Source organism: Pomacea canaliculata, linkage group LG2 (genome assembly GCF_003073045.1).
Source record: "Pomacea canaliculata isolate SZHN2017 linkage group LG2, ASM307304v1, whole genome shotgun sequence".
Taxonomy (NCBI): Eukaryota; Metazoa; Mollusca; class Gastropoda; order Architaenioglossa; family Ampullariidae; genus Pomacea; species Pomacea canaliculata.
The window spans coordinates 21464880-21483774 of record NC_037591.1 but is presented as its reverse complement, the minus strand read 5'-3'; the positions used below and the strand labels follow the sequence as shown (position 1 = coordinate 21483774).

At 37.3% G+C, this 18895-nt stretch overlaps 2 protein-coding genes across 2 annotated transcripts; one reads left to right on the top strand and one right to left on the bottom strand.

Moving 5' to 3' along the window:
* Window positions 1-3157: 3157 nt before the first annotated feature.
* Window positions 3158-14483, top strand: LOC112556801 (U4/U6 small nuclear ribonucleoprotein Prp3-like). The gene is given in 19 exon segments (XM_025226175.1): window positions 3158-3532; window positions 4385-4500; window positions 5236-5355; window positions 6078-6179; window positions 6444-6688; window positions 7265-7288; window positions 7651-7756; window positions 8449-8546; window positions 8953-9040; window positions 9349-9444; window positions 10158-10216; window positions 10739-10827; window positions 11054-11197; window positions 11533-11632; window positions 11779-11892; window positions 12236-12354; window positions 12715-12802; window positions 13040-13097; window positions 13457-14483. Coding segments are annotated over 19 exon segments (2067 nt in total). The 5' UTR covers window positions 3158-3387; the 3' UTR covers window positions 13613-14483.
* Window positions 14484-14962: 479 nt separating this feature from the next.
* LOC112556797 (transcription initiation factor IIA subunit 2-like) lies at window positions 14963-18894 on the bottom strand. Its single transcript, XM_025226170.1, has 4 exons — window positions 18742-18894; window positions 18274-18378; window positions 18022-18158; window positions 14963-15998 (listed from the first exon to the last, which is right to left on the bottom strand). The coding sequence occupies exons 1-4, from the start codon at window positions 18811-18813 to the stop codon at window positions 15986-15988; spliced, it is 327 nt and encodes a 108-aa protein (XP_025081955.1). The 5' UTR covers window positions 18814-18894; the 3' UTR covers window positions 14963-15985.
* Between the last annotated feature and the right edge of the window lies 1 nt (window position 18895).

Sequence of the window (18895 nt, the reverse complement as noted above, 5' to 3'; positions counted from 1 at the left end):
TCAACATAGACCATAGTTTGTTAAAAATAGAATTTCTTGATTTTGACGTCACTGATATCGACGTCATTTTGTAGAGTAGAGGAAAGGATCGAATATCTAGATCTGAGTGCATTACAAGATGTCTGATCTTACACAGATTATGATCAATGGCGTATGTTCAAAAAATCACAACAAAGCGATACTGATCGGTCAACATCAATGAATGGATATCAAGAGTACGGTGTAAATAATTATGATAATAAAAGCATTTCTATCGCGCGTTGACTTACCTGCTACTAGCTCATTGCGCTTTGACGAACAATCCGCTTAACAATAATTGTCTCAGGAACACTGAAAAAAGTCTTATACGGCGAATTCTGCAAAATGGTAGAACAATCAACTTTCTGATCGCATTTGATTATCTAGTGAGTGGTGGAAAGTTTTATAAGATTATAAAAGTTAGAGACAGAACCTCAGTTTAGTCTTCATTCATTTTTTTTTTTTTTAATTTTCATCCACTCCTTCACCGAGTTCACAGCATTCTCTGCGGTGGTAACAAGCTGCTGTAGCTCAGAAAGAGGGCCAGACACAAGCAGCTGTGTATCGTCAGCATACAGGTTCCAAGCTGGGGAATAACAGGACCCAGCGGCTGAATATGGCATACAAGAATGGTCCAGAATGCGAGAACAGAACCTTGTAGAACCCCATGTTTCACGTCAGCAGGTTTGGATGACAACTCTTTGATTATCACCGATCGAGTGTGGTCTGTGAGGTAGAACTGTAACAATTTCATAACGGTGCTGGAGAAGCTAACAGTCACATAAGAACGATGGTGTGGTCAAGGGTATCAAAGGGAGCCAACAGATATTGACAGCACTAAAATGTGATCACAGGTTGACAGCAATCACTGACTACTTAAATTGTGGCAGTGCGTGTTTGTCGTCGAATGGTGCTTAATTTTATATTTAATGAAGGTAAGCAGATTGAAATGGCTCTAGTAGTTTATAGTCTACGAAGTGGGAGTGTAGCTGGCAAAGCACAGCTTTCTCCAGTATTGTGAATAGGAAAAATCTAAAGGTTTGAGACAGGGCAAAAATTTGTAAAGTTGCTAGGGTCCGTCAAGACTAGACTTCTTTATCAACGGGATGACAGCAGCGCGCATGTTTGAAAGAAATGGGTATATATTGTGCCAATTGACAAAGAATGATCGATGAATGTGTTGACTGAAACCAGGAAATCCAGGGAGTAAGATTTCTTTTCTGACCGCATATAGATATATGTCTGATCTCGGATTGGGAGATTGGTTTAAACTCAGCAAAGAGTCCCAGAGAAGAGATCGATCGATCGAGTAGTTACAGGATGTTTTTTTGTATTCTTCAAAAATATTTACAAAAAATAAAGATATGGCTGATTAAATCAAGCGCGGTAATGTCGAGCGCGAAACCTTGCTCTTGCCAGTCATTCGACCCATCATCTGTAACAGATCCTAAACATAATTATTAAGCTCTTGAGGGATCCCAAAACACAGACACTGCAGCTGAATCGGCAATACTTGATCACATTTTTGTCAATGTTCTTAAAGAAAGTCGTATTTGGTATTTCGCTACACTGACGTCCCGTATGTGGTGAAAATTAACATACAGTGTATAAGCTCAACTCAAAATGAAACAGATCTCAAGCTGATCCGCATGTTGGCAACAACAACGGCAACTCCCTCATTTCCTATCCCACTTCCCGGGAAAAAAAAGCAATTTAATCTGCTCCACGGATACCAGACGTGCACCCAGACACATCACCGCATTATTTCTCCTTCTTTATTATTACAGTGATACCTCGGTTCTCGAACGCCTTGACTTTCGACCAAATCGGTATTCGACCAGGAAATTCGAGAAAATTTTGTCTTGGAATTCGAACAAATATTTGGAACTCGAACATCCCGAACGTCCGAGATGAGCCGAGTTGAGCCGAATGGCGTTCATTCGGCCAGCGCGCCTTGCTTACGTCATCAGTGACAATAACCATCCCCCTTCCCTCCTCCCTCCACATTCATTCCCTCCTGCCATAAAGTTTGGTACAGGTAAAGTAAATGAAACACAATTTACTGTACTGTACAGTACATTTTTTTTTGTTTTGTTTTTTTTTTGTTTTAATAAATACACTTTCATTTCTTATTTCTTGTTGACTCATGTTTTTCTACATATTATATACAAATTAGGCCAGTAAATAGGCATTTTTTGTGGCTTGGAACGAATTAATCCAGTTTCCATTATTTCCTTTGGGTTTCATTGCTTCGGTTCTCGAACAATTTGGTTCTCGACCGTCCTCCCGGAACGAATTATGTTCGAGAACCGAGGTATCACTGTATTTGCATAACGCTCTACCACAGCAATAGTGCCATGCTCTGACTCTTAGCGTTAGTAAAGTACATGAACAATACGAACGGTAGAAATGGTACAACGAATGAAAAAATTAACCACAGAGGCGAAAAATTGCTGAAAAAATCTTTAACAAATGTTTGAAAGTAAGTTTGAAAGACTATACAGCTATCGTCTGCTGATGGCATATGTAACTTAAAGGAAGTTCCGATCCATAAGTGCTGAAAGGATAATATATATGCTTCTTCACAAGCGTGATCATGCTGTATCAATCATCTTTGTTGTTATTATTATTGGGAAAACTCCTTCACCAAAGGTTTTCGTCTTCTTCTCGGCTGCTTTAGTTGCCCAAAATGAGCTGTCAACCTCAACAAGTGCATGTTTCGATCACCACGCTTGATTCAAGTCAGCGGCTGCTCAAGTGAAGTGGTAGGTAAATAGTTGACAAGAAAATTACATCTGGAAGCATCTGCATGAAAATTACCACGGTTAGCTCAGCTTCATAATTCAAAATTTATTCTCTTTCTCTCTCTCACAAATAATCTTGAAATCTAGCTTCGAAACGATGGGTTCGAGGGAGAAAGAGAATTAACTAGATTAGCGTAGTTTAAATGGGAGACCACAGCCAGCCAACAGCTGCCCTGGAGTCACAAGACTAATCTCCCTTTAAAAAATGTTACGCAGTCATTGATTGGATGTTTTTTTGATGAATTTACCAATTAATGAGACTCTTGCATGAACCGCCATTTTTTAGTGATCGAGTCTTCGCGTACGAAACGTGAGCGTCAAAGTTTGAGGTGAACAAGTAAAACAAACATTAAATCCCGTAACTCAGCTGCATCCCAAACTGTGTACCCCGGAAATGCAAACTACTTGCTAAGCCATTGAAAACTAATGAATTAATTGGTGTTTACTAGGTGCTTTTACGAGTCGCATTACGATCTGTGGTGACTTGCTGAGTCTGTGCCTTTCTCCTCAAAGTGGAGTTACTGATACCTACTTCATTGTAAGGATTCTGTTTATTGCAGACAAGATGTCGTTATCACAGCGTGAACTTGACGATTTGAAATCCGTGCTCAGCGAAACTGTCCGGAAATTCCTTGGATTCAGTGAAAACTCACTAGTCTCAGCGGCCCTCAATTGTATCAGCAAAGGTTATGATAAGCAAAAAACAGTTGGTAAGTTATTAACACAAAGAAATTGTATTTATTTACTGTAATAGATATAAAGTGCTTGATATGTGAAGTGGCTCAGAAAAGCATTTCTTAGACGCTTTTATTTAACATGTCCAGCAGAACAGCTGAAGACCAAAGATACCCCAAAAGAGTCAAGTTTGTAATCAATAAAACTAGTGCATATTATTAAAATATCCATTCTATCATGTCATGAATGTGTGACTGAAAAACCACATGGAAAATTTATCATAATTATTTGCAGCAAACTTATTATGTTTAAACCAATCTTTTTGTGAAATAGCAGTTTGCATTTTTTTTCAGACATCAGTAGATACAGTCAATTTAAAACCTGTAAATGTCAGCCTCCAAAACCCATTCGTTAATTAATTATCTGCTTCAATTGGCAGCTGTGGTCAAAGAGTGTTGATAACAGTGTACTACATCATGCCAGTGAGCCATTCACAACATTGCCTGCAGTCAACACCAATCAGAGAGAGAGAGAATGAGCGACAGTTGGGATTATTTGGATGCTGACAGTCTGCATTTCTCGTGGTTCTGAAAAATTGCTACTTTAGCACGAGAAATGCAGACACTTTCAACGTCCAAATAACCTGAACGGTCGGTCTGTTTGGTGTTGACTACTGGCAATGTTGTGAAAGGTGTACCAACATGACATAGTACATTGTTAACGGCACTTATTGATCGCAGGTTCGAATCATGTACTTTGCTAGTGTATGATTAATTAACAGATGGGTTTTGGAAGCTGAAATTTACAGGTTAGGTTTATATTGCCTATATCTACTGATATCTCCAAAAAACAAAAACCATTCAGGTTGGTCTTACACTTTAATCCAGGAAAGTTGTCAGCCCTCCTTGACAGCACCCAGGCAAGTCAGTTTGCAGATAAGATCTATATGGTGTATGAAGACTATCGATCAGCTTCCAAGCAACCCAAGCATAAAAAGAGAAAGGTAATTTAGATTTAGTGACTAATTTACTTTGAAACTGGTGGTTATTGTGAATGCTTTAGTTTGCGTGCTAAAATTGAGGCTTGTAACTGTCCCAAAATTTGATGTTGTAACTTAAAGAATTCTAAAAATGGATGAATGTGTAGCCAATTGCTTTACTTTTAGAAGAGATTTTAAATGATTTTGAATTGGATAGAATATGATCCACTCAGACTGTTATTTTAAATTAGTGACTCTTTGACTGAAAAACTTACCTTCATTATCGCTTCAGTTTTACTAGAACTTGCTGTAGGAGGCTACCAGGTGTGTTTGGTATAATTACCCATTGATTACTTATAATTTTACATTTAACAAGCCATCTTACTGATGTTCTGTAATCTGTTACTAGGAAGATGGATGGATGAATATAAGTATGCAAATAGAGAGAAAATAAGTTTAGGGCCAAGAAAAAAGGATTTCATATGCCTCTCTACAAGTCATAAAGTTAAATGGTTTATTTTCAAAAGGCAAGAGTTTCATCTCTTTGAAAAGTGCAATTTTGACACTTCCAAACATATATTTTCATTACAGCATTAATTTTAAATGACTTTTTGGCACGGAATGTGCATTTTTGTGAGAATACTTAATTCAACTTGGTATCATTTGATCTAAATTTTAATAATACTTGCATAACTTTTAAAAGTGTGGACATTCATCTAAAAAATTTGAAATCTTATCATGTCTCTTTGTTTTTCCTAGGATGAACCAGAAGAGGTCAGAGAAGGAAAAGTTAAGAAACGGCGATTTATGGATGATGATGAATCTGCAGGCATTCCAGGACCAGGGACACCTAGCCCTGGAGCTCTTACTGCAGATAAGGTAGATTACCTTACAATCTAAATCCATTCACAGGGCTGAAGTTAACGAAGCGAGATTCAGCCGTTTCCCCTGGGCAAAATGGGGAGTTTAAGGAGAAGCTTCTTGTTGTCAAAGTTATAAAGTGGCATCCTACTTCATGTTTATTTACCTTAGAATACCTTTGTGATCACTTTATAGCTACGGCTCCAGGGGCAAAACATCTACGGGGTCCGCACATCACTTTGTAACTTCGGAAACAAGATGCTTGTCCCTGAGTTCCCTATGTTGTCCAAGGGCAAAGACTTCCACTTGCTTTATAACTACCACCCCAGCTGATGACATGCCTTATCTTGATGTAACAGATCTGTAAAGAATTGATTAGCATGGAATAAAATGGAGCTAAAAAATTTGACATCTGAAATATATCATGATAAATCTGTGATGATGCTGGATGATTTAAAATTGATGTCTGTTAATCACATTACCTTAATGAATCAAGGAGGAAGACAGTGATAGTAACTTGATTGTTTGTGAAAGCAGGCATGAAAATTGTAGTGTACTCTTAAGCATATAAGCATTGGTATGTCATGCATTGCTGGACAATATTGGTTTACCATGCATGTGCCTCATACAGAATTTGTTATTTGTATGGAAAGATGATGCATTTGATGAAAAGTACAAGTGGAAAGTAGTGTGAGATAATGTAAATATTAACTATTTAAACTGTGTGCATGATGTGTTAGATCAAAGAGATGATGGAAAATGCCAGGCGAGAGCTGCAAGAGAGGAAGGCACAGATGGGAATCCAACCTACCAACACTAAACCTGTACCTCAGCCACCACTAGTAAGCATTAACATACACACATAAAAGAAAATAGGAATTTTTCTGCTGTCAGCTAGTTTGTCCACGACTTGTTCAGTATTACTCATGGATCCAAAGTGGAAATATTTTCCCATCACTGTATAAGATTGTAATGATTAGTCTTGAGATATTTTCAGTCTTGTGATTATGTGTGTGATTGTAGATGTTTTTAGTATGTTACCTGCACGCAGTTTCTCAAAGGCCCTAATAGTCACTGAGAGTGCCATCTGGCCATTTATTGTACAGATGCCCTCTGGAGGCAACACTGTAGGCATGGGGATGCTGGCACAGTCACAACAAGCCATGACAGATGCCATGATGAAAGCAAAAAGGGCAGCAGAACTGCAAGCCCAGATCCAAGCTCGTCTCACGGGTCTTGCTGGTATGAATTTTCCAGGAATGCCCGGCATGCCACTCATGGGTCCTGTGGGAGGAATGGTACCCCCTATGCCACTCCTCCCTGGGTTTGGCCAGCAGCAGCAGCAGCAACAGTGAGTTGTGATGAAGAAATTTGTGTGCCTGTGTCTTAATAATCATGAAACAAAATTTACCTTGGATGTTTTGCAGACCGTTTAATAAGGAAAAAAAGACTGTGCTTGCATTTTTGCTTAATAGGGATATAACACTGCTGTTGCATCTTTCCATGGAAGGATACTCTACTCAGTGATGCATTTGTGTAATTCTGAGTGCAGCTTTTAGTTCTACTTGTTCTCTGTTGTAGCTTTTGTAAATTTCTATTTATCATTCTACTACTTTTAAGCAGGTGGAAAACCTGTATTTGTGCTGTGGAAGCATGAAACCTGTGGATCTAGTTTTATCATATGCCAGCAATGGTAAATAGGACATGAATACAAAATGCAGTACCATCTGCTGTTGCACTTTGTAATTTAAATTGTAATACTGGCATTTTACTCTTTGCCGCTTTGTTGCCCATCCAACTTGTACTTGTAGATGTCATACATAATTTCATTATAAATAAAATCAGTTTAATATTAGTAATAAAATATAAGAATGCTTTGTTGTTTTCTAATTTGTTTATTAATTTAGACATATTTCTTTTGACCTAGAAAGCCAAATGCAGCAGCATCCAAGTGAGTATAACTTTTTGTTTGTAAGAACATTTGATAACAACTAGATGTGGCCTTATGGCTTTATGGTGTAGCAGAGACGTTGACATGTTAATGGTATCCTATGCCTTTTCTGTGGCATATCTGATAAATTTTTAGTGCAGTTTTTCCTCACGTTCCCTAGCACCCAAGCATAGTACTTTGCCCTCTCTTTGAACATTAACTGGGAGCGAGTAGCATTGTTATGAGATTAATTGCTGTTAGCTTTTTTTCTAAATTCAGAGTTAGCAGTTTATTGAAGTGTGATTTCATATTCTGACCAAGTTGCTGCTTCATAAGGAAACATATTAAATATTGGTTTGAATGCTTTTGTTGATTCAATTTAGTTATTACGACAGGCCTTCGCCCCTTATCTTGAACGAACTAGGGCAGACAATTGATGCTACCACAGGGCAGGCCATCCAGCTTGCACATCACACCCCAACACTTAAAGTGAGTTGTAGTGCTGCATCAATTTAAAGCAATTTTAAATGTCTTTCAGATTCTTTTATCTCAATTTAATTAAATTTGTCTTAATCAATTTAATTAAATTTGTCTTAATGAAAAGGAATGGTGTTTTGTGAAACTAAATCAGTTTGTAAAGAGTGAGGTTTAACAATTGCATATATGTGCAGATATGAACTCTTTAGATTGATTGTTGAGAAATCCGATAAAAGAGTGACGTGACAATGGATTGATATAACAACTATTGCATGCTGAACTTTCAGTGGTTAAAATCACAGATCTGAAACTGATAGACCTTAGCTGGCTGTGTTTGAAAATAACTCTCCTAAGACGATTCCATCAGTATTTTGAATGCCCAGCCACCATAGTTTTGCATTTTTCAAAAACTTTCAGTGTTGTCTTGTACTGCTTTAGTTCTTCAATTTAACAGCCAAAGATGTAGACATGTATCTGGGGTTGTCTTCAAAAAGCCGAGCGAGAGCAAAACTGGATAAACATTTATTGCAGCTTGCAGAGGGTCTATCCAGTTCTAGCTCAGTTATTAAATAGATATTTTTTTAATTAGTGTGCAGTACACAATTTGCAAAAACTTCATGGTGTAGTCATTGCTTTATTTTATTGATTTTATTTTTAAACACTGATTGTAACATGTTTGATAATTTTTAAATTTAATGTAATAGGCTAACATCAGAGCCAAACGCCGGGAACAATTCAAGGGCTTAATAGAAAAGCCACCTGAAGAAATCGGGGACAGCAAGTTTTTTGATCCTCGTGTTGGGTAAAAAGGCCTCTTTTATTTTTTTATTTATTATATTTTCTGTTAACACTTTGGATTATTTTTTATGTTCAATTTGTTTATAATATGAACATTTTTCTTAGAATATCATGCATTGTGAGCTAACTTTTTTTCATAACTCATCCAATCTATTCACTGGTGCCCATTCAGATAGGTATTTTTAAAAAACCCAGAAAGATTACAGAAGAACATAGCATCAATAATATATATTGTTAATGTTTGGTGTATTTTTTTGTTTTTTATATTAGCTGTTTGTGTTTGATCATAGCAAATTTCTCACTAAACCTTGTAAAATATTTGTGTTCTGAAGAAAGAAGATATATGTCATAAAGAGGTTGCAGATGTGTTAAGAGCTTTAGGGTGGATTGTTTCGTGACTTTGATTTTAGAGCAAAAGTACCAGTTCGTCAAAGACGTGGGTTCAAGTTTCATGAAAAAGGCAAATTTGAACAGCTGGCCCAGAGACTTCGAGCAAAGGTAACTGAGAAGGCTGTCCACTGGTTAACTATTTTAAATAAATATTTAAATTAACATATAAAAAGATAAGCATGTTTGTTGGAACAGTGGGATACACATTTGAATGTTCAAATTCAGATTTGCAGAATGTTAAATCTTAAAATCGAATCCTAGTGTATGGTTATATATTTAATACTTATATAAATATATATTTTTTAAAAATTTATTTTAAACATTCAACGGGGAGGGTAAAAGGCCTGAACAGCCTTGTGGCACCTTGCACTGATTGGTGACTTCATAATCTAGTCTACTTGTCTTGCAGGCTCAAGCTGGAGAGGTTGCAGGCAGAGATTGCACAGACTGCCAAGAGAACTGGCATTGCTTCAGCTGCAAAACTTGCCACCATAGCTCCCAAAAAAGAAATGGTAAGTGTGATGAATGGGTTGCAGGGTAATGTCATTTGGGGGAAGTAAGTTCTTAATCTTAAAAAGGGAAAATTGGAAAACAAATCAAGCTATGACTTTTCGTGCTTCTCCCTCTGAGTTTCCTTTAATTTACCTGCATTCTTTAAGGTTGCTATAGTTTTACATGATTTTCAAAAATATCTTTAAGGGTTTATGGGCAAAAAGAGAAAATGTTTGCATAAAAAGACCCAGGTTGGCTGCCAAGTTACATATAGAGACTTGAGACCAAAGAAAGCATTTCACAGAATTATAGAGAGTGAATAGTGACCTAATATCTGCTTTTTTTACATTTTTACTTGTCAAGGTGTATATACCACCTAGTCACTCCCACGAACTGGTAATAGGAAGTATGATAGGGCACTGCAGAATTACAGGCTAAATTTCAAAATTTTAACAAGTTAGTTTATTCTTTGTTTTTTCTTGAGGAGCATAGGGCTGCATTTTTTTTCAAACACATTTATTTAATTTGTGCACTTGTAATGCATTACGACTGAGGTAGGTCTTACTCTCTGTGCTGACAAGTAATGGTAAGAGGAAGACAATGGAGGGTAGATACAAATAAGCACACTGAACAGATGCAGCCACGGAATGTTAGGAATTTTTGTTTTTGGAAAACCTAGTGTTAACAATTAAAAAGAACATCTAATAGTAATAGAATGTTTTAAATTTTGCAGCAAGAAGGAGAGGTTCCAGACTGTGAATGGTGGGACACTTACATCATCAACGCCGAGTCGTAAGTGTCTAGTTCTTTTTCACTCATAATTATTCTACAGTTGTCAACTGCAGATACCAATAGTAAACAATGTTTAGTGTTTTGGAGTTTACTTTCTTTAATAAAATATACACACTTTCTACTTCATTTCGATAATACTTGTTGCAAACAAACACTCACGACGTGTACAAAAATATATTGGCTGCACCAACTAGTCATATTACATTTGACTGTTTGAAGATGGATGACATTGCTGTGAAACTCAAGCAAAACCTGTTAACTGGTGGCAGGTAAAAGGAAGAATTTTGTGCCTAAAATCTCGTGCATCAGCTAAAAGCAGGTGTCCACCTATTAGATGTTTTGTGTTGAAAGTGGATCCATAAGGACCAAAAAAGTCTTTTGACATTGGAGGTGTCCCCTGGTCAGAGAGTCTGCAGGTTTTGTTGTTGCTATATTTTTATAGTGTCACCTAAGCATATCTTCTTGTTGCTTGCTGTCCCATTGAATAAAAAAGCAAGATGCCTGTTTTAATGTTGTTTCCAGATATAACTTGGTGCCAGACAAAATAGACAGGTCGCTTCTTGAAGGTATTACGCACCTTGTTGAACATCCCATACAGCTCAAACCTCCAGGTGAGTAGTGTTTTGCACTATTGAGTGAAAGATATGAACCACATAAACATCTTTTTATTCATTAATTTAAAAAATTGATGCAATAATGAGCTGCCTAACAATCTAGTTTAGAGATTTATTGTATCCTGTTCTAATAATATACACCATTTTGACTAGAGGCAGTATAAATTCAAATTATCTGAGTCACAAAGGAACACCTTTACCAGAGATTTTCTTTCCATTGAAGTGGATCCAACAAAAGAAATCAACATACCAGTGTACCTTACCAAGAAGGAGAGAAAAAAGCTTCGACGGCAGAATCGACAAGAAGCTCAAAAAGATCTTCAGGAGAAAATACGAATTGGTCTTGCACCACAGCCAGAACCAAAAGGTAATATAACTTCCTAGCAGGTATCAACACTTTTGCAGATTATGGTAAAGACTAGGGGTAGAGGAGATGAACATTACACTGAGTAAGAAGAACAGCTGATTTGTTTAAGATTTTAGAGAGCAGCATAAGAGAGGTGTGAATGGTGGTGGAGGGACTCCTACCTGGGAGCAAAGGTGTGATAAATAGCAATAACCTAGGTTCTCATGAATTATTGTAGGGACGTTGGTGCCTTACCTCTTGGATGTATGTTTGTCTAGATCTCTCTTTTCTTACTCTGCTAACCCTCTTTAATATGGGTGTTCATCTGTATAACTGAATCTCTCTTGTCTCTGCAGTGCGCATGGCCAACTTGATGCGAGTATTGGGGTCAGAAGCTGTGCAGGATCCTACTAAAGTGGAGGCTCATGTTCGAGCCCAAATGGCCAAACGGCAAAAGTAATTCTTTATGTTTTAATCTAAGATGTTTGAGGTTTCTATTTCAATATAACGATAAGAGTGATAATATTGCTACCATTTAAGATGTTTGCAGTTGTACAGCATCGGTGATAGTCACCAACACATTATGTTTGAAATTATTGCAGAGCCCATGAAGAAGCTAATGCTGCACGCAAACTAACAGCTGAGCAGAGGAGAGAGAAAAAGATTCGTAAAATTAAAGAAGACACCTCCCTTGGTGTCAATGTTGCTGTGTATCGGTTAGTAACTTTGAATCACTGAACTAGGGAGTACCCAAATTGATAAAATTTGTTCTCAAGCTGATTGTGGTTCAGTATTTTTTTAATGCAGTGCTCTTCTTCCCTTTAAACCAACCACCCTCCTGTAAAATTTTATTACGTATCTTGTCTTGTCTTCACATTCTGATTTATGCCGTGCTTAGAGGGATTTGTCCAGCATTTTTCTTAACTCTGTGGGCCCAAGAAAATGTCGAAATTGAATGCTTGGCATTATTTAATGTGTAGTGCATATTAGGGGTGGCAGCAGTTGGCCTTTGTACTAGTTTGACACTATTCTGTAAATCCTTGCTCTTGATGTCTTTAGGGTACGTGACCTCAGTAATCTATCACATAAGTTCAAGATTGAGACCAACTCCAAGCAGTTGTTCATGACTGGATTTGTGGTGTTGTACAAAGACTGCAACGTGGTGGTTGTGGAAGGAGGTAAGTGAGTGCATAAGAGTAAAAGAGAAGAGGGATGACAAATGTTAATTGGCAGAATGGGAGATAAACTGTTTCTAACAGACTAAAAATGAGATGGTAGGATCAGGAGAAAGTAAAGAAATACCTGTAGCATATTAGTTGTAGAGGGAGATTCTGCAGTGATTAAGGAAAGGGAGGGTGAAAAAAAAAATTGCACAGAACAAAGAATTATTGCATGGGAGACAACTTAGCACTCTGATATTACAAGATGGAAGTGTTTTGGTAATAGAATGAAGGCTAAGAATTCACCCATCAAGTTGTGTGGAGAACACCTTTTTCCATGGCTTTTCCTAAGAGTGTTTAACATTCTCATACTTCTAGGTCCAAAACAACAGCGCAAATTTAAACGCCTTATGCTTCACCGCATTAAGTGGTCAGAGGGACAGAAACATACCAAGGATGAAGGCAAGTTTAAATGGTTGTATTGATGACTTGTGGCTGTCATTTAATAGTATATATATATGCATTATGTGTGTGAGACATGAAATTTTTTGGTCTGTATCTAAAGATCCCATTTCATTCTCATTCATTGAAATGAAATTCTAGCATTGCTTTATCATTTGTGAAGACTACCATTTATCTTTATAATGGTTCTTTTTTGTTGGTTTTAAATATAATTATTACTAAAATAAAATGTCCATTTTAGATGACAGTGAGAGGAAGAAGAGGCAGAAAAGACAAACAAGTGTGTCCTTGTTTGGGAGGTAAGTTTAACATTTTGTAGATGTCCTTTCTTGGCATGGAATGCACAGTCCACTATCTCACATAGAATGCAGGGTGAACTATATTTTGGACTGTGAAACATCAACACAAGGTGAAATGTTTAATTGTGGCCATTGACAAGATGATCCCACCCTCATTTTTCTCTGTATCTTTGTGTTGCATTTTAAAATTCTTTTAACAGCACATTTAGCTTGCTGTTCTGTGGGGAAGTGCATTAATCCAAGTGAACTTGATTATTGTTATTAAGTAAGAAATGCAAGACAAAAGTATGCTTATTAAAAGCAGCTTTTTTTTAGTGTTTGAAAAAAGATTTGCTCCATAATATTTTTGGTATCTCCAGGGAATGGTGCAAAGCAGAGCTTTTTCTGAGATGAAGTTTAAAATGTGTCCAACTGAGAGTTTCGCACATGAGCAGTTCAAGAAGTGTGGTGTTGGCCATTACTGGGACCTAGCCTACAGTGGTGCCGTCTTAGAAACAGCTGGAGATGATGTTTGACAAAGAGCTGGCATGTGGATATAGAACTTGCAGTGCATGAATTAGTGCATTTGTCAAAGTCTTGCACAGTCAGTGGCACGGAATGGTTTTTATGACAATGACGTGTGTCACTAGCTTTTAACAAGAGTGTTAGAAAAACCACACCTTGTCTGGGGACTCAGTGTCCTGTGTTTGAGAGAATTTCCACGCAAGTAAAGACAGTATAGCTGCTGTTATGTGCTTGCAGTGTGATTGGACATTGTGCATATAGCGAAAGCCCCATGATGTGACTCCGAAAAAGCGCTGTGTTAAAGTTTGTTGAAAATTATGCTATCATACTGATGGAGTATGTGATGAAAGCTTGCGACTAGATAGGAGGTTGAAAGCCAGATTCATAGTTCTATAGATTTTGAAAAAATGACAGGATGACTAAAAACTTTTTGGCATGGAAACATTTCAGAGATGAAGCATTGATTTTAGGAAAGCATTGGATGCTGCCGCTATGTTAATGGCAGGATACCTCCTATGCTGTCAGCTGAATATTTTATAGTATTTTTTTTAATAGGATTTAAGTTTTGGCTGTATGAATTATGAATGTTTTTCTTTCCTGAAAGGAAGTATATTGTTTACCAAAAGTGCTGGTTCTTGAAATAGGAAGTTACCAAATAGTTAATAAAGCTAGAAGCTGTGGTTCTTTGTCCGGCAAAGCCTTTTTTTGGATAAAAAGGAAGATTAGTGTTAGGATAAATTTATTGAAACACTTCTTGAGCCAAACTCAACATTCAATAATCACATAACTCCACTTTTGAAAAATTCAAATTGAAGTACATTTGTTTACAATTTGAATGTGATTTAGATACTTGATACGCTGAAATAAAAGGAAGGGATAACCTAAATTGTATTTGTTCCAAACATCACTTGATGGAAGTGTATAAAAGAAAGACCAACCCCTGAAGAGACTTTCACAAAATAATTCTTTCTATATGATTGCTTCACAGCTACTGTGTTTCATACACTATGATGCTCACCAGCATGTCACAAAAGCATCATTGTGTAATTGGGGAAGAAACTATTGGTTTCTTCAGGGATATATTACTATAAATTACTTCCCTTCAGGAGCTAAATCAGATATTGTTATATTTGGCGATAAGTCAGTTGGTCAAGTGCCATGTTTTAGGAGGTAGCTGGTTACTCAAGTTGACATGGATTTGTACTTCAACAGCCGAAAATGACAATAGCATATATTCTAATAAAATATTTCATTGTTTGGCATTTTGTAAGTTTGTATATAATGTGTAAATAATTTTTTTCATTAATTTTTGCCATGTTACTTTCATGTCAGAAGCTCTCTTCATTGCAGTTAGTCTTTCATTTAAATTTAGTACAAGAAAATAACTTTATTTCGCACAAATCCTATTGCTTTAAAAATATTTTAAATGCTCTCTAAAATGGTGTGTCAATGATGGTTGTCTTTATTGTAGATTAACAGGTGTAAACATATATTTATGCCACCACTACCATTTTAAATGTTCAATCACACCACTTTTCGTCCATATTGAATGAGTTTCAGTGGAATTATGGTATTGAATAAAGCAGGACAAGACTATCCTTCATGCAGTAGATCATATTAATATACCTGCTGCAGAACACCTCCTTGCAGAGATTAACATATAACCAGAAAAGTAGGCATTGAATCTGTGACATTATCTTCAGATGTGTGGATGCAGCCAAAGACATGCTATCTTTGCGTACTACTTGGGGAAATGATAACTCAATCATTTAAGAAATTTTTATGGTCAGTCAACAATTTTAAAGGTCCAAGTTCTACCTTAGAATGGTTCAACACTTGTGGTCATGCGTCAATAACCTGCTACCTGGCTGGACAAGTGCCTTTGCCTCCCTCGAACATTTCTTTTCAGCCCAACAATAAAAGATAGACCTTTATAAGAAACCATATGCATAAGTACCTACACTCGCACTTTTTTTTTTTAACCGCCTAAACTGAAAAAAAAAAAAAGCAGCAGTACAATTAGCTGTATTTCTCTACAAGAAAATGTGTATGTACACATGAAACAAAGATATCTGTATATGAAGGTGAACATAGGCAATCTCAAGTCTATAAAATGAAAGATGAAAAGCAGATGAATCCATGTTCACAAAGTGTCATGTCCCAATTCATCTTCAGTGTTAAGGCTTGGCATTAACACATCAACATAATTTCAATACAAGAAAATTGTACCATGGCAAACCACAATGTGGCAGCCATCCAAAAGATTCACATCCTTATGGTGTTCCATTCTTTCTCAAATGTGCAGACAATTTTGTATGAAATGATGCCACTCCCAACACTGACAACGTGAAAGCAATCGTCAAATATTTCCTTTCATCAGATGGTCATGATTTGCCACTGAAACAAAAGGATAAAATACCATGTAAGAAATCATTTTTTTATTGGTGATTACTACAATTACTAAAAAAATTAGCATCCTAGAAACACATGGGGAAAATATAATCCTGAATCAACCTACATTTTTCATATAGGCAGGAAAGTTGCTACCCCAGGGCAACATGCAATTAAGGATAAGCATCTTGTTTCCATGGCTGTAAAACTGCCCAGATACTACAGATGTAGCATTACACCTGGGGCTGTAATTACAAAGCAGTAAAAATGCCCAAAGGCAAAATAACAATATTTACAGTCTGCACTCTGCAATATCAGACAAGACACTTGCCCTTGGTTTCTCCACTTTACCCCAGGGGACTTTCGTCTGGCTTTGTAACTCTAGGCCCAGATAATCAAAATTTGCCACTTGAAAGACTAGGAAGTAATATGATTTTTGTGTAAACAAAATTTGAAACTTAGGGGGGGGGGCAGGAAAACTTTCACGTTTCCCAGTTGATCACAAAACTGAGAAGAAAATGTGCTGATTAAGAAAGTCTGATAAGAGTAATTCCATTTACCGTTAGGTCACATTATTAGTCCACAAAAATGATTTGCACCATCATGGCAGTTAATGCTTAGCTGCATCAAGTCCAATACAGTCAAATCTCGCTATTATGCCACCCCGCTACTATGCCACTTGGTATTATACCACTTTTGCTCGGTCCCGACTATAAATTCAATGCAAAATAAATTTACTATGCCACCACCTACTCTCACTACTATGCCGCTACTGTGTGATTGTTAAAAGGCACAAGTTGTGAAATTCCACGCAGTGCTCGATTATTACATGTATATGATAGTGTGGGACATGGCAGTTAGATGGGATGGAACATAGCACGCACACAGGGAGGGTGGAGGCTGGCGATGGGAGGGTGGTCGCAGGCCAGCCCCGTGACAGAGGGAGAGCGGGAGGGGGTCGACTAGCGACAGGATGCAGGTGCGCGGATGTGGTTGGGAGGGGTGGACGAAGAAGAGGCGAGGGAGAGAATGAGAGGAGACAGCTAGTGCCAGCAGACGATTCTTGACAGCTTTGACTGACGGGTAACTTGAGCAAATAAATCCGTTTTTACGAACCCTCAGTATTATGCAATTCTTGCTACAATGCCACTTTTGCTCGGTCCCGGTGGGTGGCATAGTAGCAAGATTTGACTGTATTCATTTGTATCTGATCTGCAATACATTTTGATACCACTATCATTTTAACAAGATGTGACGTAGAAAAGGGACAAAAACATTTATTATCATTTCCCCAGCCCTTTTTTTTTTTGGCTAAAGAAATCTGAAATACAGGCCAGGCTGTTGAAAGCTTTATTCACATCACATAGAATTGCATCTATTTGAAGCCCATGTTTGTATCTGAACAGAGTTAGCTCTGTACAATTCTTTAAAAATGTTAAAAGGTTAGCTATATCAGTCTAGATGGAAATATGTCTGATTTAGGGTCTTTGATGTCTGATCAGTCTTCTAGGACTTATATTTCCATCAATGCACTGTTACAATTGTTAGTTTTTTAATGAGTTTAGTTTGCTTCAAAACTATGTAAAACTATTGCAACAGCAGTTTAGCTGTTGCTGTTGGCAGGGGGTGGGATGGAGGGCAATTGATGTCACTATTTACCAATTCAGCAATGCTTGACCATGTATGAATTGGTTTGACCAGCCTTAGGTAGATCCACCCACAGCCTTGGTTGATTCTATCATTGATGTCAGATAACTGATGACAGCTAGTCAATTTAATTGTCACCAATGCAAGATTAACATCATTAAACTAAACAGCAAGATCAGCATCATAAAATTATATACACACACCAAAGAAAGATCAATATACACAAATGTCTTCTTTATCTTTAAAGTGTTACAAAAGAAAAAGATCGCGTCAAAGTTTATATTCATGGTCAAATACGCTCTTGTGGTAGAGGTGACCGTGGCGTCACAGGTAAGTATTTGCGAGCAATTATGGAAGATATGGGTTTATTCATGATACTCACTCATTTTTGCCATCACAAGCAACAATCTTGACTTTTTCCACTTTGGCTATCTCCTGCATAGGGTTCTCGCGAAATTCAACATTGTTGAGCACAAAGGTCCAGACATTGTCACAAAATCTGTATGTGTTCAGCTTACCCTGCACAAGATGCCACATTAAACAAGTGAAAACACTATGCACATGGGCAATCTTTAACATACGAATATTTGGGTTATGTTTAATCTAATATCTTGTGCAAAATAAATCTGGTTACCTTGAATGAGATCTTTGCCTTTACCCTCTGTGCTAGAGCTGTGTTGATTGCTTTATCAAACTGCAGCAGAACCTTCAAAGCCAGTTGCGGTGAAATCTGTCCCATCTGTCTCACACACACACACACGTTGTGTTAGTACTGCGAGTGGTGGAATTTTGTAGTGTAAAGATATCTAACCCCTGTTGTTGATGAATTAGTGGATGACATCAACCATGCAAACAACAATGGTTTCTACAATCCCTGTCTCTTCTCGTTCTCGAATGTTGAAAAGGGAGTTGGAATTACGTGACTGAGACTGCTCTAAAACATGAATAAAATTTCGAGTATGGATATGTAGTCAAAGGCACTTTGGCAGAACCTTCAAAAATGATTGACCGATTCGATTGAGCTATGGCAAACTGAACATCGACTGAAAAATGACTATAATAATGGAAGAAAAACAAAGACAAACTAGTCAAAGTTATGCACCTGAATCAATTCGTCCAGACTCTCTTGTAGTGTATGGCCCAGAGTTGTATTCCTGTAAAGTTGATAACTCATCTTTTTTTCTTTATCTCTGAGTTACATGTAGGTGATACGCTTTCCGTGACAGTCGTGCCGGAAGTTCTCTTAAGAACAAATA

Excerpts from the sequence above, each read along its gene's own strand:
- LOC112556797 (XM_025226170.1), bottom strand. The coding sequence starts at position 18,813 with ATGAGTTATCAACTTTACAGGAATACAACTCTGGGCCATACACTACAA. Across the intron at positions 18,379-18,741 it reads GTCTGGACGAATTGATTCAG|ATGGGACAGATTTCACCGCA; the intron begins GTGCATAACTTT and ends TGTGTGAGACAG. Across the intron at positions 18,159-18,273 it reads AGGCAAAGATCTCATTCAAG|GGTAAGCTGAACACATACAG; the intron begins GTAACCAGATTT and ends CATCTTGTGCAG.